General features: G+C 43.2%; 1 protein-coding gene across 2 annotated transcripts; it reads right to left on the bottom strand.

Moving 5' to 3' along the window:
* Window positions 1-1,069: 1,069 nt before the first annotated feature.
* Window positions 1,070-25,804, bottom strand: fdxr (ferredoxin reductase). Of its 2 annotated transcripts, none has more exons than XM_046356915.1 (13): window positions 25,700-25,804; window positions 25,020-25,229; window positions 24,688-24,788; window positions 15,947-16,042; window positions 15,696-15,818; window positions 15,477-15,590; window positions 13,723-13,824; window positions 11,133-11,240; window positions 10,286-10,370; window positions 9,492-9,691; window positions 9,125-9,296; window positions 8,517-8,690; window positions 1,070-3,018 (listed from the first exon to the last, which is right to left on the bottom strand). In XM_046356915.1, the coding sequence occupies exons 2-13, from the start codon at window positions 25,108-25,110 to the stop codon at window positions 2,888-2,890; spliced, it is 1,497 nt and encodes a 498-aa protein (XP_046212871.1). In that variant the 5' UTR covers window positions 25,111-25,229; window positions 25,700-25,804; the 3' UTR covers window positions 1,070-2,887. The 2 variants fall into 2 exon arrangements, with proteins under 2 accessions (XP_046212871.1, XP_046212872.1); XM_046356916.1 differs by having other exon boundaries at window positions 25,020-25,192; window positions 25,700-25,755.
* Window positions 25,805-26,296: the final 492 nt, after the last annotated feature.

The raw sequence follows: 26,296 nt of genomic DNA, 5'->3' as shown, positions 1-26,296 counted from the left end.
TGATATGGTAGACCATTCCATTCTTGTGGGTTAGCTAAGGAGAATTGGTGTCTCTGAGGGATATTTGGCCTGGTTTGCTAACTACCTCAGAGTTGATTTATTTTATCTTTAATTTAACTAGGCAAGTCGGTTAAGAACAAATTCTTAATTTCAATGATGGCCTAGGAACAGCAGGTTAACTGCCTTGTTCAGGAGCAGAACAACATTTTTACCTTGTCAGCTTGGGGAGTTGATCTTGCAACCTTTCGGTTACTTTTCCAATGCTCTAACCACTAGGCTACCTGCCACCCCAAGAGTGCAATGTATAAAGTCAGAACATCTGCTGTCTCAGCCACTGTCTGTCACCAAGGGGGTACCCCAAGGCTCGATCCTAGGCCCCACACTCTTCTAAATTTACAGCAACAACATAGGTCAGGCAGTAGGACACTCATCCATTTATATGAAGATGATAGACTTGTACTCAGCTGGCCACTCCCCGGATTTTGTGTTAAATGCATGCATTTCCCGCTGTGTAAACACATTCCAAATAGGATCAGGATAACTCCTGATAAAGTTGGGTAGCTGATATTCAGAGCCACATAGATTAGTCACAGGAATCAGGACTAATAAAGCCAATGCAACAGTCTGTTTTACAAATGTGGGCCTAACACATGGATGGGCATTCATAAAATTGAATTTTAACACCCTAGTAAGCACAGACCGACGCCAATGTATTTTTTTGGTCCTGTCTGGACTAGCCAGACCGGCCTTGATTTGAACATCCACAATCACCCAACCCCAACCTAAATGAGAGGGTTTGGGATGAGTTGGACCGCAGAGTGAAGGAAAAGCAGCCAACAAGTGCTCAGTATATGTTGGAAAAGCCTTCCAGGTGAAGCTGGTTGAGAGAATGCCGAGTGTGTGTAAAGCTGTCATCAAGGCAAAGAGTAGCGACTTTGAAGAATCTCAAATATAAAATAAATCAAAAGAACACTTTTTTTTGGTTACTACATGATTCCATGTGTTATTTCATAGTTTAGATGTCTCCACTATTTTACAATGTAGAAAATAGTACAAATAAAGAAATGTCCAAACTTGACTGGTACTGTATTTTTACAAATGTTAACATTTTTCTTCCACTTTGACATTCAAGCATTTTGTGTAAATCTTTGACAAAAATATTTTAATCCCACCTTGTAATACAACAAAATGTGGAAAAATTAAAGGGGTTTAAATACTTTCTTTAGGCACTGTACATAAAGTGCATTCATTTCAAAACGGTAAAACATATGTATTAAAAAAAAACTTTCATACAAGGTGACTACAACACTTCTGGGTTTTTCACACTCAAAAGTTTCCCTTGTGTATCAAGAATGGTCCACCACCGAAAGGACATCGAGCCAACTTGACAACTGTGGGAAGCATTGGAGTCAACATGGGCCTGCATCCCCGTTGTAGTCCATGCCCCGACGACTTGAGGTTGATCCAAGGGCAAAAAGGGGGTGCAACTCAATATTAGGAATGTGTTCCTAATGTTTTATACACCCAGTGTTTATGGCCAACTGAACTTTAACACCTTTAACTGGCTTTGATGATGCAGAGGTTGTTGATTCAGGTCTATCCAAGTTTTTAGTGTCACACTCTTAATGAAAACACAATTACACTACAGTTACATTAACATAAAACAGTAGTGACACACTGATGTGGGGGGTAAGTCTTCATGGAAATGCAACAGAGACTAGGTCCCAGTTTTCATAAGGCATCTTAAAGCTAAATTCATTGTTAGAACCTTCACGGGGCATCGTTAAATCTCAGAGTTGTTTCCCAAATCCATCGTTACTAAAGTTGCCCTTGAAAACGCTTGTTATTTACCTTCTCCCTCAGACCACTCGTAGAACAGCTAAGTGCGTAATTAGATGCGTTTTTCCCTACCGCGTCACTTTATACACAGAAGATCACCGCTAAACATAGAATCAAGATATTTGTCTCTCTGTGTCGGTCGATAACTTCACAACGAAGTTGTCTATAAATAAATGTTTCCAATGTCTTTAAAATTCTTACAAATAAGCAACGGATAAAAATATGCTTCAAATGAAAACCCAGACGAGTGCATTAAAAGAGAAATAGTCGACCTACAGCTACATAGGCCTATATACGGAACTTCAATGTTCATTAAATTTAGTTTTAGTTTGCTATTAGCCTACTGTCTATTCTTTTTACTCAATATATTTCATGATGTGTAGCCTAATGTGCACAATGACGTGCCAAATCCAGTGTTTTAAGATTTGCAGCCATAGGCGATAATCTCTCCATGAGCTGATCCATCGACAGTATTGTGGAATAATTATAATGTTTAAGGTGTTATTTGAACGGAGAACGCTGATCCAAGAGCAGCACTGCCTTTTTTTTGTCTCGATCCCATCTGTATCGCCACATGCCTCAACAACGCACTTAGCGAACGTTCTCTCCGTGGGGTATTGAGGAACACATACTACATCTTCAGAAATATGGATGCATCATTAAAAGACTTGTATGCCTAAATTCCATCGCTATCGGGAAACCAGGCCCTGACTATTTTTATTAGCGCCAAGCCACAACCATTAAAATCACTAGTACTGCAGTGAAACACCACCATTGTTTCAATGAGAGCTCTGGTGAGTAAGATGTAAAGTGTATTTATTACATATGGGCAAGTCAACTTGGAACTTGGGTATTGTATGACTGGCATTGCATGATGGTCAGGGACTAAATTGATCGTATGCGTGTACCATAGACAGACAAGTTCGTGGCCTGTAGGTGGCATAAAAAGTGGGGTTGGACCAGAGTTGTGTGTGGTCAGTGGTTCTTATTCACTTCTTGGTTGTCGAGTCCTCCGATCCGTATGACCTGTGTGTGTGGTCCCTTGTCCCTATGCCCGGGCTACCTGCAGCATCTCTCCCACGTCCAGCATCTTTTCCCTGGGCTTTCCCTTGATCTCTCCCCTCCTCGTCTCCTCACTGTCGATCTTCTCCCAGTCAGAGAACGAAACTGGCTTCACACCTACAGTCATGCACAGGGAGGTAGGTCGTTTTTGTAAAATATCAAGGTGGACGCTAACACTTGTGGAAGCTGATACTTAGTCCTCAACATATCTAAACTCAGCAAAAAAAGAAACGACTGTTCCACAGGTACATGTTCATTGTTTATGGTTCATTGAACAAGCATGGGAAACAGTGTTTAAACCCTTTACAATGAAGATCTGTGAAGTTATTTGGAATTTTACAAATTATCTTTGAAAGACAGGGTCCTGAAAAAGGAATGTTTCTTTTTTGTTGTTGCTGAGTTTACATTACAGTGGAGATACATTGTTATTATTATCCCTTTAGTCAGGCTCCGTTTATGGCATCTTAGTGACAGAGAGCGGTCTGTATGGAGTCAGCAAGATTACCATTTGCCTTAGGGGATTTCCAGCTGTCATGTTTTGTTATCATGTAAATCAGGGATGGGCAACTGGCGGCCCGGCCCGCAGACACTTTTGAAAGCCCTCAGATCAAACTTTTTTTTAAAACTTTTTTTTTTACATACAAATAAATATATTCTTGTAAGATAGAATAGTTGCAATTTCGAAAATTGCCTGTTTCTCTTTTGTCAGTCTTTAATTACTTGTTACTTTGATCTCTTATTCTCATCCGTATGTTTTTAAACTGCACTGTCGGTTAGGGTCTCGTAAGTAAGCATTTCACCAAAAGGTCGACACCTGTTGTATTCAACGCATGTGACCAATACAATTTGATAGTCACTCAATTAACCAATGTCAGCTAAGCGTTTTAGATTGCTAAGTTAGTTTAGCGGCCAGCTATTTAAACTTGTTATCATGGTCGAATTACGGTCTGGGGGGGCTCCATGGATTTTGTTATTCAGTCTCACCCAGATATCATTAAAAACCGCAAACATTTCTCTCCACCCTATGGTAAAATCAAATCAAATTGTATTGGTCACATATGCCAAATACAACAGGTGTACAACAGGTGTAGGTAGACATTACCTTAAATGCTTACTTACAAGCCCTTAACCAACAATGCAGTTTAGAAAATAGAGTTAAGAAACTAACTAAATAAAAAAGTTAATTATGATTTCTTTTTTTTTTTTTTACACAAAAAAATAACAATAATAAAGCCATATACAGGGGGTACCAGTATCGAGTAAATGAGTGGAGGTACAGGTTAGTCATGGTAATTTGTACATGTAAGTAGGGCTAAAGTGACTGTGTGTGTTGTGGTGGGGGACAATGCAAATAGTCTGAGTGCCCATTTGTTTAATTATTCAGGAGTCCTATGGCTTGGAGGTAGAAGCTGTTAAGAAGCATTTTGGACCTGGACTTGGCGCTCCGGTACCGCTTGCCGTGCGGTAAAAGAGAGAACAGTCTGTCTACGGTGGCTGGAGTCCTTCCTCTGACACTGCCAAGTTTATACAGTTGAAGTCGGAAGTTAACATACACTTAGGGTGGAGCCATTAAAACTCGTTTTTCAACCACAAATGTCTTGTAAACAAACTATAGTTTTGGCAAGTCTGTTAGGACATCTACTTTGTGCATGGCATAAATCATTTTTTCCAAAAATTGTTTGCAGACAGATTATTTAATTTATAATTCACTGTATCACAATTCCAGTGAGTCAGAACTTTACATACACTAAGTTGACTGTGCCTTTAAAACAGCTTAGAGAATTCCAGAAAAGGATGTAATAATAATAATAATATATGCCATTTAGCAGACGCTTTTATCCAAAGCGACTTACAGTCATGTGTGCATACATTCTACGTATGGGTGGTCCCGGGGATCGAACCCACTACCCTGGCGTTACAAGCGCCATGCTCTACCAACTGAGCTACAGAAGGACCATGGCTTTAGAAGGATGTCATGGCTTTAGAAGCTTCTGATAGGCTAGTTGACATCATTCGAGTCAATTGGAGGTGTACCCTGTGTATTTCAAGGCCTACCTTCAAACTCAGTGCCTCTTTGCTTGACATCATGGGAAAATCAAAAGAAATCAGCCAAGACATCAGAAAAGAAACGCAGCCGTCATACCGCTCAAGGAAGGAGACGCATTCTGTCTCCTAGAGATGAACGTACTTTGGTGTGAAAAGTGCAAATCAATCCCAGAACAGCAGCAAAGGACCTTGAAAAGATGCTGAAGGAAACAGGTACAAAAATATCTATATCCACATAACCTGAAAGGCTGCTCGGACAAGGAAGCCACTGCTCCAAAACCGCCATAAAAAAGCCAGATTACGGGTCGCAACTGCACATGGGGACAAAGAGTGTACTTCTTGGAGAAATGTCCTCTGCTCTGATGAAACAAAAATAGAACTGTTTGGCCATAATGACCATCGTTATGTTTGAAGGAAAAAGGGGGAGGCTTGCAAACCGAAGAACAGCATCCCAACCGTGAAGCACGGGGGTGGCAGCATCATGTTGTGGGGGTGCTTTGCTGCAGGAGGGACTGGTGCACTTCACAAAATAGATGACATCTAGAGGGAGGAAAATTATGTGGATATATTGAAGCAACATCTCAAGACATCAGTCAGGAATTTAAAGCTTGGTCGCAAATGGGTCTTCCAAATGGACAATGATCCCAAGCATACTTCCAAAGTTGTGGCAAGATGGCTTAAGGACAACAAAGTCAAGGTATTGGAGTGGCTATCACAAAGCCCTGACCTCAATCATATAGCAAATTTGAGGGCAGAACTGAAAAAGCGTGTTCGAGCAAGGAGGCCTACAAACCTGACTCAGTTACACCAGCTCTGTCAGGAGGAATGTGCCAAAAATTCACCCAACTTATCATGGGAAGCTTGAAGAAGGCTACCCAAAACATTTGACCAAAGTTGAACAATTTAAAGGCAATGCTACCAAATACTAATTGAGTGTATGTAAACTTCTGACCCACTGGGAATGTGATGAAAGAAATAAAAGCTGAAAGAAATCATTCTCTCTACTATTATTCTGACATTTCACATTCTTAAAATAAAGTGGTCATCCTAACTAACCTGAGACAGGGAATTTTTACTATGATTAAATGTCAGGAATTGTGAAAAACTGAGTTTAAATGTATTTAGCTAAGGGGAATGTAAACTTCAAACTTCAACTTTTCCTGGATGGCAGGAAGCTTGGCCCCAGTGATGTACTGGGCCGTACGCACTACCCCCAACTGCAGAGCAGTTGCCATACCAGGTGGTGATGCAAATGGTCAGGATGCTCTCGATGGTGCAGCTGTGGAACTTTGAGGATCTGGGGACCCATGCCAAATTTTTTCAGTCTCCTGAGGGGGAAAAGGCATTGTCGTGCCCTGTTCATGAATTTCTTGACGTGTATGGACCATGATAGTTTGTTGGTGATGTGGACACCAAGGAACTTGAAACTCTCGACCCGCTCCACTACACCTGCGTCGATGTGAATGGGGGCGTGTTCAGTCCTCCTTTTCCTGTAGTCCATGATCATCTCCTTCGTCTTACTCACGTTGAGGGGTGTTTTCCTGGCACCACACTGCCAGGTCTCTGACCTCCTCCGTATAGGCGGTCTCATCATTGTCGGTGATCAGGCCTAGCACCATTGTTGTCAGCAAACTTAATAATGGTGTTGGAGTCGTGCTTGGCCACGCAGTCGTGGGTGAACAGAGAGTACAGAAGGGGACTGAGCACGCACCCCTGAGGGGCCCCAGTGTTGAGGATCACAGTGGCAGATGTGTGGTTGCCTACCCTTACCACCTGGGAATAACCTGTCAGGAAGTTTAGGATCCAGTTGCATAGGGAGGTGTTTAGTCCCAGGGTCCTTAGCTTTGTGGGCACTATTGTGCTGAATGGTGAGGTATAGTTAAAACCTCTTGGAACTACCGCTCCCGGATCCGGGAGAATTGTCATCAACTGACACTAATTAGCATAACACAACGGACAAAATATTACTTGAAAATATTCATATTTGTGAAATATATTGAAACATAGCTTAGCCTTTTGGTAATCACCCTGTCATCTCAGATTTTGAAATTATGCTTTACAGCCAAAGCAAGACAAGCATTTGTGTAAGTTTATCGATAGCCTAGCATAACATTATGCCTAGCTAGCATTCGGCAGCTTGGTCACGAAAATCAGAAAAGCAATCAACTGAAATCGTTTACCTTTGAGCTTCGGATGTTTTCACCCACGAGACTCCCAGTTAGATAGCAAATGTTCCTTTTTTCCCATAAAGATGATTTTTGTAGGCGAAATAGCTCCGTTTGTTCTTCACGTTTGGTTGAGAAATCGACCGGAAATTGCGGACACGACAACACCGAAAAATATTCCAGATTAGATCCATAATATCGACAGAAACATGGCAAACGTTTTTTTATAATCAATCCTCAATGTGTTTTTCAAATATCTATTCGATAATATATCAACCGGGTCAGTTGGCTTCTTAGTAGGAGCGAGACTGAGCCACCAACTGACCACTGACGCAATGTTGTCGCTAACGCTCATTTTTCAAAATAAAAGCCTGAAACTACGTCTTGTGACACTAGACACATTAGGGAAGCCATAGAAAAGAAATCTGGTTGATATCCCTTTCACTGCTCAATAGGGACACATAGGAACGCAGAGGTTTCTAAATAAGAGTCACTTCCTGATTGGATTTTACTCAGGCTTTCGCCTGCATAATCAGTTTTGTTATACTCACAGACAATATTTTTACAGTTTTGGTAACTTTAATGTTTTCTATCCTAAGCTGTCAATTATATGCATTTTCTGCCTGTTTACTTTGGGAACGTTATTTTTCCAAAAATGAAAATAGTGCCCTCTAGTTTCAAGAGGTTAATGAACAGCATTCTCACATAGGTGTTCCTTTTGTCCAGGTGGGAAAGGGCAGAGTGGCATGTGATTGAGCTTCATCTGTGGATCTGTTGGGGCATTACGCTAATTGGAGTGTGTCTAGGGTATCTGGGATGTTGTTGTTGATGTGAGCCATGACCAGCCTTTCAAAGCACTTCATGGCTACCAACGGTAATCATTTAGGCAGGTTACCTTCGCTTTCTTCACAGGGACTATGGTGGTCTGCTTGAAACATGTATGTAGGGAGAGTTTGAACATGTCAGTGAAGACACTTGCCAGTTGGTCCGCGTATGCTTGGAGTACACATCTTGGTAATCCGTCTGGCCCCGCGGCCTTGTGAACGTTGACCTGTTTAGAGGTCTTGCTCACATTATCTACGTGTATAATTGCAGGTAATTAGCTGTAAAACAGAAATGCACATGTGGGTACGCCGACCCGAGAGGATCTGTGGTCCCTCATGATGAATTCAGATTTTTTTGTGGCCCCCACTCCCATCAAAGTTGCCTATCCCTGATGTAAATAGTACATGCAAGAAGTTAAAACACACATACAGCACTGCAGGCGTAACCCCGGTACACTGCTGTATTGCATTTACTGTACGTACTATTGCACACAAGAAGTTTCCTCACGGGAAAAATGTTGTTATTTGAAGTGAATTGAATCATTTTAATAATCAACACAGTGTTAAAGAGTTGCAGTACCTCTTTTCTCCAGGAGGGCGGAGACCCCCTGTGAGCCAGGCTTGACGGTGGATACATCCAGTGTTCCTTTACCAATGTCCTGTAGCAGAGTCCTGGCTGTGTCAAAGCTGTCGTTCATGGTGGTGGCTATCACCCCCGTGGGACCCCTCTTCACCCAGCCACTGCAGTACAGACCTGCCGACACACACACACACACACACACACACACACACACACACACACACACACACACACACACACACACACACACACACACACACACACACACACACACACACACACACACACACACACACACGTTAAAGGGGACAGTTCAATCCAAAAGGGATAGACGTTCTTCTCAGACCTCAATAGTGGTCTGAGGTCGATCATCGAAACCCCACCGCCTGCGGCATATATCCACCACCCTAGCGTGGGTAAGAATCCCGACCCCACTGCTATTCTGTATCTCCCTCTCTCTCTGGGTCACCACTCTCATTTCATGTTAGCCATATCTGAATTAAAAACAAATAAAAATACTTACATTTATACACCTTTTGGGGGAAATGGGGCCCATCTTTCCAATTAGCTTGTGTTTAAGGCAGGCAGACGAACGCACCCATACACACCTGCAGTCTGTTGCACGCGGCCCATAGTGTTGGGGATGATGGCTTTTCGGGCGTCGAAGGGGACGGCGGGGTCGATGAGAAGGCTCTTGTAGCCGATGCTGCTGATGACTAGACCGCACTCCACATCTTCCACCTCACCGGTGGCCACTGCCCTCACCCCCTCACCGTCGTCCTGGGGAGAGACAGAGAGAGGTCGTGGCCAGCTTAGCCTAGGCGCTAGGCGCTTCAGACAATATGGCCTTGTCTTGTGTTTAATGAAAAAGGTTTTATTGGGTTTATCTGGGAAGGTAGGGACAATCAATTACGACAGAGGGTAAGCTCAAGAGATGATCCCACAGTATATCTATTCCTAAAGCACCCGGCTCACCTCCAGCCGATTGACAGCCAATCGTATCCCTGCGGCCCTGATGAGGTCAGTGGAGGGGAGGACCTCCAGGGGCTTCCGGAGGAAGCGGAATCCCCAGGCCCGCTCTGCCCTGTTCCGTCTCTCCAACTCCTCCTCCCCTGGAGTCTCTATTGCAGCCTTCAGCAGCAGCTCGGTCAGACGCTTCCTGGGCCTGGCCAGCGCTGAGAGGACACACACACAAACACACAATTACAGTCAAATTATACTGACAAAAATAAAAAAGTTGAACAAAAGCTAGTGGGCAAGTATCAACACATACCTACAGTTCAGGCATAAACCCAAATAAGACAGCCCACACACATAGGAATCTACACTAACCCTTGGTTGAAACCTTCAGGTACTTTTCCGAGACACCATATGTTGCCAAACTAGCTCCTACACGTCAAACTTGTTTCAATTTCTTTTTCCGTGCAAAAAGAATCCCTCAGGCTGTCTGAAGAAGCACCGTTCCAATAGATAATCTCCATTATGTCATCCACTTAGCCCGTAAGGTTGCTGGGTCGGTGAATAATCTGCGATGTGCAAGGCACTTAACCCTAATTGCTCCTGTAAGTTGCTCTGTATGTTGCTCTCCTGTAAGTCTGCTAAATGACTCATAATGTAAATGTAAAATGAAAATCCATAGTCCTATACTCAATATGGTTAAGAAAATACTGTGAATATGTGACTAACAATCGAGTAAATAATTCAGACTTCTGAAACGCCCTCGCAAGACTGTGATAGCAGAGCGGAGGAACTAAACAGCCGTGTCTCACATTTAAGAGTTTCTGCTATGCCCTCAAACTCAGACGCCTCCATCTCTGGTCTGGTGCCAGGCAGGTTCACCATCTCTCTCAGCTCCTAGACACAACAAATAAACACCCACGAGTGTTTGCAAAAATAATGTTGATTTAACCACATACAAGCACAGGTGATGGTTATGAACGCAACTCTTAACGCTTTGTAATCTAGTTGTCTTAAGTGTTCGTCAAAGAAGTAGAACAAATTATAAGTCGAAAAAGTTAGACAGGTGTTTCATGTTTTTACATTTTTAGCTCACATATCATTTTAACAGTATGCATACATTTTTCTTTCATCGAATAAATGTGGGAAAAAAACAAAATGAAGACATTAATAAATGCATTTCTATAACTTCCAAAATATTTGTTACAATGATAGGGGATTGCCAAGTTGGAAGCACGGTGGATTCAACACATTACCCCTGACCTGATCTGAGGGAAAGTTCATTTATAAAGATGTGGGGATGTTTAGGCAGATAAAAGGCTATCCCTTCGGCACATATACTCACATGGCAAACTGTCACAGTCAATTGTATGTTGTGAATGGAAACTGTCCCACAATCTAGAATCACACTATGCAAAACCAACACAAATACTATGCAGTAATAAATAGTCCCTGATTTACAGAACAAAATAATTGCACTTGGAACTTTAAATCCTCATAAATATGACTTCATAATTTAGTGTTTGGACAATAAAAATACATACAATGTTAATCATCAAATGTGAATCATGAAATGTGAGACATCAACCTGTGTGCTCCCTGTGTTCTGCAGCCCACCTGTAGTGGTCAGGGGTTAAGTGTTAGGGGTCAGAGCCTTACCTTAATAGTGCAGGCCACCTGTAGGGGTCCTCTGCGCCCCACAATGAGCACCCTGCGGACACTGCTCTCTGCCAGGGCATCTAGTGCATGCTGGGTGATATCAGTCTTCTACACGGGAATGAGACAGAGAAGGGGTTACATGGAGACGCCTGACACTTAGCAATAATTATATATCCAGAGTAGAGGTTGACCGATTAATCAGAATGGCCGATTAATTATGGCCGATTTCAAGTTTTCATAACAATCGGTAATCTGCATTTTTGGACACTGATTATGGCCGATTACATTACACTCTGCGGGGCAGGCTGACTACCTGTTATGCGAGTGCAGCAAGGAGCCAAGGTAAGTTGCTAGTTAGCATTAAACTTATCTTATAAAAAACTCAATCTTGACATAATCACTAGTTAACTACATATGGTTGATGATGTTACTATTTTATCTAGCATGTCCTGTGTTGCATATAATCGATGCGGTGCCTGTTAGTTTCTCATCAAATCACAGCCTATTTCGCCAAACAGGTGATGATTTAACAAGCGCAAAAAAAGCACTGTCATTGCACCAATGTGTACCTAACCATAAACATCAATGCCTTTCTTTAAAATCAATACACAAGTATATACTTTTAAACCTGCATATTTAGTTAATATTTCCTGCTAACATTAATTTATTTTAACTAGGGAAATTGTGTCACTTCTCTTGCGTTCTGTGAAAGCTGAGTCAGGGTATATGCAGCAGTTTGGGCCGCCTGGCTCGTTGTGAACGGCTTGAAGACCATTTCTTCCTAACAAAGACCATAATTCATTTGCCAGAATTGTACATAATTATGACATACATTGAATGTTGTGCAATGTAACAGCAATATTTAGACTTAGGGATGCCACTCGTTAGATAAAATACGTAACGGTTCCGTATTTCACTGAAAGAATAAAAGTCTTGTTTTCGAAATGATAGTTTCCGGATATGACCATATTAATGACCTAAAGCTCGTATTTCTGTGTGTTATTATAATTAAGTCTATGATTTGATAGAGCAGTCTGACTGAGCGGTGGTAGGCAGCAGCGGGCTCATAAGCATGAATTCAAACAGTACTTTCATGCGTTTGCCAGCAGCTCTTCGCGGTGCTCCAAGCATTGAGCTGTTTATGACTTCAAGCCTATCAACTCCCGAGATTAGGCTGGCAATACTATAGTGCCCATAAGAACATCCAATAGTCAAAGGTATATGAAATGGTATAGAGAGAAATAGTCCTATAATTCCTATAATAACTACAACCTAAAACTTCTTACCTGGGAATATTGAAGACTCATGTTAAAAGGAACCAGCTTTCATATATTCTCATGTTCTGAGCAAGGAACTTAAACGTTAGCTTTTTTACATGGCACATATTGCACTTTTACTTTCTTCTCCAACAGTGTGTTTTTGCATTATTTAAACCAAATTGAACATGTTTGATTATTTATTTGAGACTAAATAGATGTTGATGAAATATATCACTAGCCACTTTAAACAATGCTACCTAATATAATGTTTACATACCCCACATTATTCATCTCATATGTATATGTATATACTGTACTCTATATCATCTACTGCATCTTTATGTAATACATGTATCACTAGCCACTTTAACTATGCCACTTTGTTTACATATTCATCTCATATGTATATACTGCACTCAATACCATCTACTGTATCTTGCCCATGCCGCTCTGTACCATCACTCATTCATATATCTTATGTACATATTTTTTATCCCCTTACACTTGTGTCTATAAGGTAGTAGTTTTGGAATTGTTAGCTAGATTACTTGTTGGTTATTACTGCATTGTCGGAACTAGAAGCACAAGCATTTCGCTACACTCGCACTAACATCTGCTAACCATGTGTATGTGACAAATACAATTTGATTTGATTGATTTGATGTATTATATTAAGTTAAAATAAAAGTGTTCATTCAGTATTGTTGCAATTGTCATTATTACAAATATATATATTGTAATAATGAAAAATTGGCCGATTAACCGGTATCGGCTTTTTTTGGTCCTCCAATTATCGGCATCGGCGTTGAAAAATCACAATCGGTCGACCTCTAATCCAGAGATATGCAGATATGGATTGTTCTCTTTCTGTGTGCTTTTAACATTTTATACACAATGGTAGGATTCAGGCTTTGACAGAGAGAGATCAGATATAGAATGTATTTGGGTAGATGCGTGGCAGCATATCTCTAGCCTGACTAACCATCCACATCGCTCTGTCCAAACTAGCGTTTCTTCTCCACAATGAGTCCGGGTTTGCTTTCCTCCATTATGTTCTCTAGAATGCAAACACATTCTGAGCGTTCCGATTGGTCCCAGAAACCAATGGGTTGGCCCAGAGCTGGCCTACATGATGATGTTATCAACTTTGATATTGTGATTCGTTAGATTTGTTAGAGATGACCCATTTGCTGTTTAATTCGTTTTGTACAAGGGCCCTCATTTTGAGGTCAACACAAAAAACTTCTAGGATGGCAGTTTTAGACAATGTTTGGAGCGATAGAGCAGCGGAATTAAATTTGGGATGAGTCGTCTAGACAAGCATATCTTACCTTCAGAATATCTACAGGAGATAGCAGTATCCTCGCAACATCCAGTGCCACGTTACCCTGCCCCAGAATGACAGCCGTCTCACAGCTCAGATCCGGCCTAAGCTAGTAGGAAAGAGAAATGGAGAGGGGCCAAGATAAACAGATTTATGTACAGCGCATTCAGAAAGTATTCAGACCCCTTGACCTTTTCCACATTTTGTTACGTTTCAGCCTTACTTTTAAATTGACTAAATAAAAATTCTCAGCAATCCACACACAGTACCCCATAATGACAAAGCAAAAACAGGTTTTTAGAAACAGAAATACCTTATTTACATAACTATTCAAACCCTTTGCTATGAGACTCGAAATTGAGCTCAGGTGCATCCTGTTTCCATTGATCATCCTTGAGATGTTTCTACAACTTGGAGTACACCTATGGTAAATTCAATTAATTGGACATGATTTGGAAAGGCACACAGATGTCTATATAAGGTTCCACAGTTCACAGTGCATGTCAGAGCAAAAACTAAGCCATGAGGTCAAAGGAATTGTCCGTAGACCTCCGAGACAGGATTGTGGCGAGACACAGATCTGGGGAAGGGTACCCAAAACAATTCTGCAGCATTGAAAGTACCCAAGAACAGAGGCCTCCATCATTCTTAAATGGAAAACGATTGAAAACACAGAGACTCTTCCTAGAGCTGCCCCCTGGCCAAACTGAGCAATCGGGGAGAAGGGCCTTGGTTAGGGAGGTGACCAAGAACCCGATGGTCACTGACAGAGTTCCTCTGTGGAGATGGGAGAACCTTCCAGAAGGTTCCACAACCATCTCTACAGCACGCCACCAATCAGGCCTTTATGGTAGAGTGGCCAGACGGAAGCCACTTCTCCGTAAAATGCACATGACAGCCCACTTGGAGTTTGCCAAAAGGCACCTAAAGCCTCTCAGACCATGAGAAACAAGATTTTCTGGTCTGATGAAACCAAGATTGAACTCTTTGGCCTGAATTCCAAGCATTACGTCCGGAGGAAACCTGGCACCATCCCTACGGTGAATCATGGTGGTGGCAGCATCATGCTGTAAGTACATTTGTCAGCGGCAGGGAGACTAGTCAGGATCGAGGGAAAGATGAAATGGAGGAAAGTACAGAGAGCTACTTGATGAAAACCTGCTCCACAGCACCCCCTTCATGACCTCAGCACTCGGGTTCACCTTCCAACAGGACAACGACCCTAAGCACACAGCCAATACAATGCAGGAATGGCTTCGGGACAAGTCTCAATGTCCTTGAGTGGCACAGCCAGAGCCCGAACCCGATCTAACATCTCTGGAGGGACCTGAAAATAGCTGTGCAACAAAGCTCCCCATCCAACCTGACAAAGCTTGAGAGTATCTGCAAAGAAGATTGGGAGAAACTCCACAAATGCAGGCGGCCAAGCTTGTAGCTTCTACCCAAGAAGAATCTATGCTGTAATCACTGCCAAAGGTGCTTCAATAAGTTACTGAGTAAAGGGTCTGAATACTTATGTAAATGTGATATTTACATTTTTTATAAATTAGCAAAAATGTCTAAACCTGTTTTTGCTTTGTCATTATGGGTTGTTGTGTGTAGATTGACATGGGGGAAAAAAATATTTAACACATTTTAGAATAAGGATGTGGAATGTGGAAAAATGTGGAAAAGGTATCACTGAAATGTGTGTCGAAGCCTGTGATTTAAAAGCTCAGTACTTTCTCCTAACACCTCTGTAAATAGTTAGGACAACATTACCTCACTGTTTCTAGGCAGCCCATTGTACCAGCCGACAAAGTCTTTGGCAGAGTACACCCCAGCCAAGTCTTCCCCTGGTACACCCATTGTCCTGTTCCCCTCCGCTCCATAGCTCTACGGATAAACACACACACGCATAAATACTCACACTTAAAAGACACAAAACCAACACACACACAGTGATTTAGGGGTGTAGATCTCTTTGGGGTGTAGTCTCACCAGCACCACAGCGTGGTAGGCTTCTTGAAGCTCCTCCACAGTGACGTCCTTCCCCACTCTCACATTGCCATGGAAACTACACCTGGCATGCTGGGCCGTTTGGGTGAAGGTGTTGATGACGTTCTGACGAGACAACAAGAAAAAAAGAGAGGAGAAGAGGGAGGAGAGAGAAGGAGAGATGCCATGATTCAATAAATTGTATACATTTTGTCTGCTTCTGTCTGGCTATCATTTAATCAATCAATACTGACCTTGACCTCTGGATGGTCGGGGGCCACCCCAAATCTGACCAGGCCGAAGGGGACGGGTAGACGCTCGTAGATGTCCACCTGAACATCTGTCCGAGTCTTTTACAGACACACACACACACACACACAAAAAAGCCTTGCTTACACTTAAAAACATGCCAGTATGAACCAAACATATGTTGACACTGACTCAGGCCTGGGCAACTTCAGTCCTCAGGGGCCTGATAGGTGTCACACTTTTTCCCCATCCCCAGCAAACACACCTGATTTAAACTAATTGCATTTTTAACTGAAGATCATGATTAGTTGATTATTGGAGTCAAATGTGTTGGCTGGGTCAAAAGTGTGACACCAATCAGGCCCCTGAGGATTGGCATTGCCCAGGCCTGCGTACTACTTTAGTTTGACTCTATTGACGTATGCAGGGCTATATTTGACCCGACAGTATTGCTAGAGCAACACTGTCGGTACTGTGAGACTTGGTAGGCTTTTATTTTAAAATAAGGGCTTTGTGTGCAAGTGCAGGAAATGTATTCATGCCATTTAACAACCGTGGACCACAAATAATGCTATTTTTACACATGGGAAATATACAAGTAGCAGCCAGTCGCTATATACTGTATGTACCACAATACAAATGAGAGCTATTGATAGAGTAATCAGCAATTGATGACGTAATTTCCTGGTTTACGAGCAGGCTCGGTAGGTGCCTGTAAAAATATATTTCAAGCAAATTAGGCAATTGTGCACATACAATTTCTCAGATGATCTCTTAATATCACCAAGTATGGGTAAATCCATTTGAATTCAATCACTTTTTGACAGCATCACATTGATATGAACAAAACCTTCCATATATATATTTTCCCATTGTCGAAGTTACTTTTTTGTCAGAAAGCTACTTTTAAAACTTGAATGCCAGGACATTCAAGAGATAGAAGGTGCTCAAAGTTGACCTATATTGCTTACCCTACCATACCATGAGACATCCATGTCTTCATCACTGGAAAAGATAAACAGTTGAGATTGCTATCATTTAAAAGCTTACAAACAGGGCTGTCAAACCATTGTATACTTTCGTGAAAAAAAACATTTAGTCAAATTGTATTTTTGTTTTGTTTTACCTTAAACGTCAATTATCTAAAAACGCCTCAACTCAAGATTTTTTTCCGTCTGTTTCGTCTGTGGTTTTAACCCAATGAGTCCCACCATAACGCCAGCACGTTTTGGACTTCAAACCTCTTGGAAAACACATTTGTTTCCCCCAATTTTTCTAGCGGTCGCATCCGCATTTCGCTCCGCAGGTAGTATAACTTTTTCATTGCATTTCATTATAGTACAACGGTTTGATTTGCCTAATCTTAGCAATTTCTTCTTAGCTAGCTACATAGCCGTCTTTGTATCAAAGATAATTGCGTAATTATCGTATTTCGTCGTCCTAACGTAGTCTTCACTGCTCTGCCCAGCAGCTAGCCAGCTAGCAAACGTCCACCGATTAGCAGCACTGTAGAAACTACTACACTCAACTGAACGACTTGATTAGTGTAGTGTTAGCTAGCTACATAGCTGTCTTTGCCGTCTTCGTATCCAAGATAATTGTGTAGTTTAGAGTGTGTAGTCTTAGAGTGATTATCTTAATTTACCGAGGTTAGCTAGCCAGCTATTTGTCGTCCTTAACGTAGGAGACACTGCTAGCTAGCCAACAGCTAGCCAACGTATACCGAATAGAACTCAACAACCCGGTCGCATTCCGCTTCGCTCCACAGGTAGTATCACATTTTCATTTCATTTCATTACAGTACAACGGTTTGATTTGTTTGATCGTAGCTAGCTACATAGCTAGCTACATAGCAGTCTTTGTATCAAAGATAATTGTGTAGTCTAGAGCGATCAATACGCTCGACCTCATCTTTACTAGATGCTGTTCTTCCACTAACCTCATTGCAACTCCCCTCCAAGTCTCCGACCACTACCTTGTATCCTTTTCCCTCTCGCTCTCATCCAACACTTCCCACACTGCCCCTACTCGGATGGTATCGCGCCGTCCCAACCTTCGCTCTCTCTCCCCCGCTACTCTCTCCTCTTCCATCCTATCATCTCTTCCCTCTGCTCAAACCTTCTCCAACCTATCTCCTGATTCTGCCTCCTCAACCCTCCTCTCCTCCCTTTCTGCATCCTTTGACTCTCTATGCCCCCTATCCTCCAGGCCGGCTCGGTCCTCCCCTCCCGCTCCGTGGCTCGACGACTTATTGCGAGCTCACAGAACAGGGCTCCGGGCAGCCGAGCGGAAATGGAGGAAAACTCGCCTCCCTGCGGACCTGGCATCCTTTCGCTCCCTCCTCTCTACATTTTCCTCCTCTGTCTCTGCTGCTAAAGCCACTTTCTACCACTCTAAATTCCAAGCTTCTGCCTCTAACCCTAGGAAGCTCTTTGCCACCTTCTCCTCCCTCCTGAATCCCCCCCCCCTCCTCCCTCTCTGCAGATGACTTTGTCAACAATTTTGAAAAGAAGGTCGACGACATCCGATCCTCGTTTGCTAAGTCAAACGACACCGCTGGTTCTGCTCACACTGCCCTACCCTGTGCTCTGACCTCTTTCTCCCCTCTCTCTCCAGATGAAATCTTGCGTCTTGTGACGGCCGGCCGCCCAACAACCTGCCCGCTTGACCCTATCCCCTCCTCTCTTCTCCAGACCATTTCCGGAGACCTTCTCCCTTACCTCACCTCGCTCATCAACTCATCCCTGACCGCTGGCTACGTCCCTTCCGTCTTCAAGAGAATGAGAGTTGCACCCCTTCTGAAAAAACCTACACTCGATCCCTCCGATGTCAACAACTACAGACCAGTATCCCTTCTTTCTTTTCTCTCCAAAACTCTTGAACGTGCCGTCCTTGGCCAGCTCTCCCGCTATCTCTCTCAGAATGACCTTCTTGATCCAAATCAGTCAGGTTTCAAGACTAGTCATTCAACTGAGACTGCTCTTCTCTGTATCACGGAGGCGCTCCGCACCGCTAAAGCTAACTCTCTCTCCTCTGCTCTCATCCTTCTAGACCTATCGGCTGCCTTCGATACTGTGAACCATCAGATCCTCCTCTCCACCCTCTCCGAGTTGGGCATCTCCGGCGTGGCCCACGCTTGGATTGCGTCCTACCTGACAGGTCGCTCCTACCAGGTGGCGTGGCGAGAATCTGTCTCCTCACCACGCGCTCTCACCACTGGTGTCCCCCAGGGCTCTGTTCTAGGCCCTCTCCTATTCTCGCTATACACCAAGTCACTTGGCTCTGTCATAACCTCACATGGTCTCTCCTATCATTGCTATGCAGACGACACACAATTAATCTTCTCCTTTCCCCCTTCTGATGACCAGGTGGCGAATCGCATCTCTGCATGTCTGGCAGACATATCAGTGTGGATGACGGATCACCACGTCAAGCTGAACCTCGGCAAGACGGAGCTGCTCTTCCTCCCGGGGAAGGACTGCCCGTTCCATGATCTCGCCATCACGGTTGACAACTCCATTGTGTCCTCCTCCCAGAGCGCTAAGAACCTTGGCGTGATCCTGGACAACACCCTGTCGTTCTCAACTAACATCAAGGCGGTGGCCCGTTCCTGTAGGTTCATGCTCTACAACAACGCAGGTCCTAATCCAGGCACTTGTCATCTCCCGTCTGGATTACTGCAACTCGCTGTTGGCTGGGCTCCCTGCCTGTGCCATTAAACCCCTACAACTCATCCAGAACGCCGCAGCCCGTCTGGTGTTCAACCTTCCCAAGTTCTCTCACGTCACCCCGCTCCTCCGCTCTCTCCACTGGCTTCCAGTTGAAGCTCGCATCCGCTACAAGACCATGGTGCTTGCCTACGGAGCTGTGAGGGGAACGGCACCTCAGTACCTCCAGGCTCTGATCAGGCCCTACACCCAAACAAGGGCACTGCGTTCATCCACCTCTGGCCTGCTCGCCTCCCTACCACTGAGGAAGTACAGTTCCCGCTCAGCCCAGTCAAAACTGTTCGCTGCTCTGGCCCCCCAATGGTGGAACAAACTCCCTCACGACGCCAGGACAGCGGAGTCAATCACCACCTTCCGGAGACACCTGAAACCCCACCTCTTTAAGGAATACCATATGATAGGATAAGTAATCCTTCTCACCCCCCCCCTTTAAGATTTAGATGCACTATTGTAAAGTGACTGTTCCACTGGATGTCATAAGGTGAATGCACCAATTTGTAAGTCGCTCTGGATAAGAGCGTCTGCTAAATGACTTAAATGTAAATATAATGTAATGTGTGTCTACAGACTTCTGCATTATACCATTGGATATGTCTATTTCTTCTGCAGCCATAGATACCAACTGTGTGATTAGAGCGGTGCTCACAAGCTTATACAAAAGTTATTGAAAGGTAAGGTAGACAATCTCGTGACAGTGCCTAGAATACTGTAATAAGCTCACAGCTGCTGTCACAAACGCTACACGGTTGTCACAGACTAGTTGGATATTAATTTCCCAGTGAGCAAACCATTTATGTAGTTTTTTGTACTTACAGCATTCATAAATTCAATTTTAATCAGGTTTTTGCTTTGGCTGACTTTCTTTTTTATTATTGATTTTTGCCACAAAAACTCATGAATGCAACTGTTTATGTCAAATTGGTTTGTGTTCTACTTGTAGCCCCTGGTTGTCCTGAAAAGAAAATGGTAAATCACTGCATTGTGATGCTAAATATAAGGGCTGGACAGGCAGATAAATGAAAAGACCATTTTTGATGGGGTATCAGGACTGAGGGTTAAATTATACCATAGCAAACCTAATGAAATCATAGGAATATGGATAATAGAATAGACATGACCATTTAAGTTGACATTCGACAATAGGTGGGCCGGCAGCCATCTTTGGGGTAGTAAATTAGAACTTAACATTTCAATTAAATGTTTATGTCAATGATGTACCAGGTAAATTGCAATGGTCTGACGGGATTGGTCCATTCTATTTCTATGATTGAAATGACACCCACCCGGTATTCAAGAGCATGTAGTGTCTCAACTGATAGTGGGCACAACACAAAAACCTAAAATGATGTAAAGTAGGGTCTAAGTAAGCTACAACGTATGCAATATTTTTTAGATAACTGATGTTAAAAAAGTTTTTAAAAAGTTGACAAAAAAAATAAGTGATTGAATTCAAATTCAAACCCATATTTTACATTTATTCTAGTAAAAAGAGTTGTCACTAGTTACCACAGCCACAACGTTTAAATGGGCAATATCATAACATAAAAACATTTGCTTTTTGATCTTAATTTAAAGTTAGGCATAAGGTTAGCAGTGTGGTTAAGGTTAGCCCAATACATTACACATAAAAGTAATTGGACGAAGGCGTCTTCTGTATGGGGGAGTTTTAATCGGAATGGCCGATTATCGGTCAACCTCTAGTCGAGACCCAGGGTCTCGAGCTTAATGACGAATTTGGAGGGTAGTATGGCATTAAATGCTGAGCTGTAGGCGATGAACAGCATTCTTACATAGGTATTCCTCTTGTCCAGATGGGTTAGGGCAGTGTGATTGCGTCGTCTGTGGACCTATTGGGGCAGTAAGCAAATTGAAGTGGGTCTAGGGTGTCAGGTAGGGTGGAGGTTATATGGTCCTTGACTAGTCTCTCAAAGCACTTCATGATGACAGAAGTGAGTTCTATGGGGCGATAGTCATTTAGCTCATTTACCTTAGCTTTCTTGGAAACAGGAACAATGGTGGCCCTCTTGAAGCATGTGGGGACAGCAGACTGTGATAGGGATTGATTGAATATGTCCGTAAACACACCAGCCAGCTGGTCTGCGCATGCTCTGAGGACTCGGCTATGTATGCTGTCTGGGCCGGCAGCCTTGCGAGGGTTAACACGTTTAAATGTTTTACTCACATTGGCTGCGATGAAGGAGAGCCCGCATGTTTTGGTAGCGGGCCGTGTCGGTGGCACTGTAATGTCCTCAAAGCGAGCAAAAAAGAGGTTTTGTTTGTCTGGGAGCAAGAAATCGGGGTCCGCAACGGGGCTGATTTTCTTTATGTAGTCCGTGATTGACTGTAGACCCTGCCACATACCTCTTGTGTCTGAGCCGTTGAATTGCGACTCTACTTTGTCTCTATACTGACACTTAGCTTGTTAGATTGCCTTGCAGAGGGAATAGCTACATTGTTTGTATTAGGTCATGTTTCCGGTCGCCTTGCCCTGATTAAAAGTGGTGGTTTGCGCTTTCAGTTTTGCGCGAATGCTGCCATCAATCCACTGTTTCTGGTTGGGGAAGGTTTTAAAGGTCGCCGTGGGTACAACATCACCGATGCACTTGCTAATAAACTCCCTCACCGAATCAGCATATACATCAATGTTTTTGTTCAATGCTATCCGGGAAATATCCCAGTCCATGTGATCGAAGCAATCTTGAAGCATGGAATCAGATTGGTCGGACCAGCGGTGAACAGACCAGAGCACGGGTGTTTCCTGTTTTAGTTTCAGAACCCCTAACCCATCTGGACAAGAGGAATACCTTGGACAAGAGGAATACCTATGTGAGAATGCTGTTCATCGACTGCAGCTCAGCATTTAACACCATAGTACCCCCCAAATTCGTCATCAAGCTCGAGACCCTGGGTCTCAACCCCGCCCTGTGCAACTGGGTACTGGACTTCCTGACGGGCCGCCCCCAGGTGGTGAGGGTAGGTAACATCTCCACCTCGCTGATTCTCTACACTGGGGCCCCACAAGGGTGCGTTCTGAGCCCTCTCCTGTACTCCCTGTTCACCCACGACTGCGTGGCCATGCACGCCTCCAACTCAATCATCAAGTTTGCGGACGACACAACACTGGTAGGCTTGATTACCAACAACGACGAGACTGCCTACAGGGAGGAGGTGAGGGCCCTCGGAGTGTGGTGTCAGGAAAATAACTGCATACTCAACAAAACAAAGGAGATGATTGTGGACTTCAGGAAACAACAGAGGGAGCACCCCCCTATCGACGGGACAGTAATGGAGAGGGTAGTAAAGTTTCAAGTTCCTCGGCGTACACATCACGGACAAACTGAATTGGTCCACCCACACAAACAGCGTTGTGAAGAAGGCGCAGCAGCGCCTCTTCAACCTCAGGAGATTAAGAAATTTGGCTTGTCACCAAAAGCACTCACAAACTTCTACAGATGCACAATTGAGAGCATCCTGTCGGGCTGTATCACCGCCTGGTACGGCAACTGCTCCGCCCACAACCGTAAGGCTCTCCAGAGGGTAGTGAAGTCTGCACAACGGATCACCGGGGGCAAACTACCTGCCCTCTAGGACACCTACACCACCCGATGTCACAGGAAGGACATAAAGATCATCAAGGACAACAACCACCCGAGCCACTGCCTGTTCACCCCGCTATCATCCAGAAGGTGAGGTCAGTACAGGTGCATCAAAGCAGGGACCGAGAGACTGAAAAACAGCTTCTATCTCAAGGCCAGACTGTTAAACAGCCACCACTAACATTGAGTGGCTGCTGCAAACACACTGCCTCAACTCCAGCCACTTTAATAATGAAAATTGATGAAAATCGATGTAATAATATAATCACTAGCCACTTTAAACAATGCTACTTAATATAATGTTCACATACCCTACATTATTCATCTCATATGTATATACTGTACTCTATATCATCTACTGCATCTTTATGTAATAGATGTATCACTAGCCAATTTCAACTATTCCACTTTGTTTACCCTACATTACTTGTCTCATTTGTATATACTGTACTCAATACCATCTACTGCATCTTGCCTATGCTGTTCTGTACCATCACTCATTCATATATCTTTATGTACATACTCTTTATCCCTTTAGACACACAAGTGTAAGGTAGTAGTTTCTTAATTGTTAGGTTAGATTACTTGTTGGTTATTACTGCATTGTCGGAACTAGAAGCACAAGCATTTCGCTACAATCGCATTAACATCTGCTAACCATGTGTATGTGACAAATAAATTTGATTTGATAAGGGCCTCCCGGGTGGCGCAGTGGTTAAGGGCGCTGTACTGCAGGGCCGGGCGCAGTGCGCGCTAACCAAGGTTGCCAGGTGCACAGTGTTTCCTCCGAACACATTGGTGCGGCTGGCTTCCGGGTTGGATATGTTAAGAAGCAGTTGGGTTGTGTATCGGAGGACGCATGACTTTCAACCTTCGTCTCTCCCGAGCCCGTACGGGAGTTGTAGCGATGAGACAAGATAGTAGCTACTAACAATTGGATACCATGAAATTGGGGAGAAAAAAGTAAATAAATAAATAGATTTGATTACTATGGCCTATTTATTGCCTTTACCTCCTTACTCCATTTGCACACACGGTATAGATTTCTATTGACTGTACTTTTGTTTATAAATGTGTTTTTTTGGCCAAAGGATCAAATTCTCAGCTATGTAAACAATACAGAGCTGTAGCACAACAAAGACCTGGGTCTGGTGGATTACTGTAGGTGGGGAATTATGTCAACTCTGGGTGTAAAGTACACATTGGCTGCTGTCCCTTTTATCTAATCTCTATCCTTCCTGAAGTCTGCACTTGTTAACTTCCCCTCATGGAATGGACTCCCTAGTTTACACTTCGGGGAAAAGGGCAATAAATTGGAACAGGATTTTGGGAAAGAAAGCTCTGATCCAAGAGTTGTGCCTAAGGGAAGCATCTACCCGATGGTTCAAATCTTGGGGACGGTAGCACTGAGACATCACTCACCTTGACTAGGTGTTGTGCAGTGTAGAAGCCAGCTGGGCCACCTCCAACTATGCACACCTTGGTACTGGAGGCAGGTGTGGAGGTGGAAAGTCCACACACACCTGTATAGACACAAGCCAGAATGAGCAATGACGACCCATGTATGTAGCTAACTCATTCTATGTCACTAAATGGTAATTTTATCTGTCAATATAGGCTAGTGTCAGACATATAAATATCTGTTACTAAATCCCTATTCTGTCCAGACCTGTAGACGTGTCGTTTTACTCTAAGCAGGGTGAATTACTGCATGCACTTGGAGAGCAGTGTCCATTGTTTGCCCCCCTTCTTACCATGGAATCGTGTGATCCTCCCGCACCTTGCCGAAGTCAGAAATAACTTTAAAATATGGACCTTGCACAACGCAGCTTTATGAGTGTTCATCTTCACAACTCATCAATCGTCCAGGAAATGTCTCTTTGGTAGGCGGCTAGCGAGACTAGCTTGTAGTTTGGTCCAGACTGATCTTTGGTCATAACGTTAAATGCAGAAGAGACAAGGCACTAGGACAGGAATGGATTACGGGCGAGATTATCAATCACTTCATCTCTTCCGGCGGCGTGTGCTCTCCAGTTGTCACACAATAATGAAAACACAATTAATCAGATAGCTGGTACATTGCAAATAGGTAGCTAGCTAGCGTTAGTAACTAAATAAAGGCACAGTCATTCATTAAAAGTACAATTGTTCCCCTACTAGATAGTTAACCATCCAGTGTAGTAGCTATGTGAGTGTGCTAGCCACAGTGCTGCAGATGACCGTGGGTGCGTTTGTTGAAAAATTAATTCAACAGGATTAGCTAGCTACCTCGCTCAACTGGTTAGGTTTATGCGATTTAGAGTTAATTATTAGACAAACTAAGTTAGCTAGCTATTCTGAAAAATGTGGCACTTGCCATGCATGAAGGAAGATTACATTTTAAAACAATAGTGGAAGACTTGAAACAAATGTAAATCATATGTCAAAAACGAACCGTCTATCATGTGTTCCGTCCAAAGTGTCTCGTCCTGAAAATACAGCTGCATACATAGTTCCGGGTTAAAGCTAACTGCACCTTGACAAATGGCATTATAGAGATAATAATCTCTAAACCCAAGGTAATAGTGGGTCAATGTCTTGGATTTATCAGGACCCCAGGGTACACACACGCACAGTTACATAACAAGACCTTGCTTTTGAATTTCTGGCGCCCTTGAATGAACATCACTGTGTTTTTTGTTGGGTTTCTACATCAAATAAATTCAATAGCTTCTGCACCATGTTTTATTTTGAAGTTTAAATGAATTACTATGTCCTCTCTTTCAGACACCATAATGTATTCTTAGATTAGACATTGACGAGCCCTAGATAATTGCCTCATGAAATTCCCCCGTAGAGTGCCAAATTCTCATAAACTACAATATCTGTTAGCAGTGGCAATGTTAGCATATACATCTTGGTGGGGCAAACAAAACATATATTTTTTAGATGCATGCCAGCAAAACCACTACACAACCCAACACTAAACAATACATCAACTGCACTGTAAGGATGACAAACTGTGCCCACAAACTCTTAGGGCCTACATAAA

Source organism: Oncorhynchus gorbuscha, linkage group LG07 (assembly GCF_021184085.1).
Source record: "Oncorhynchus gorbuscha isolate QuinsamMale2020 ecotype Even-year linkage group LG07, OgorEven_v1.0, whole genome shotgun sequence".
In the NCBI taxonomy this organism is placed as follows: domain Eukaryota; kingdom Metazoa; phylum Chordata; class Actinopteri; order Salmoniformes; family Salmonidae; genus Oncorhynchus; species Oncorhynchus gorbuscha.
The sequence above is the reverse complement of the archived record's forward strand: the minus strand, read 5'-3'. Positions and strand labels throughout refer to the sequence as shown.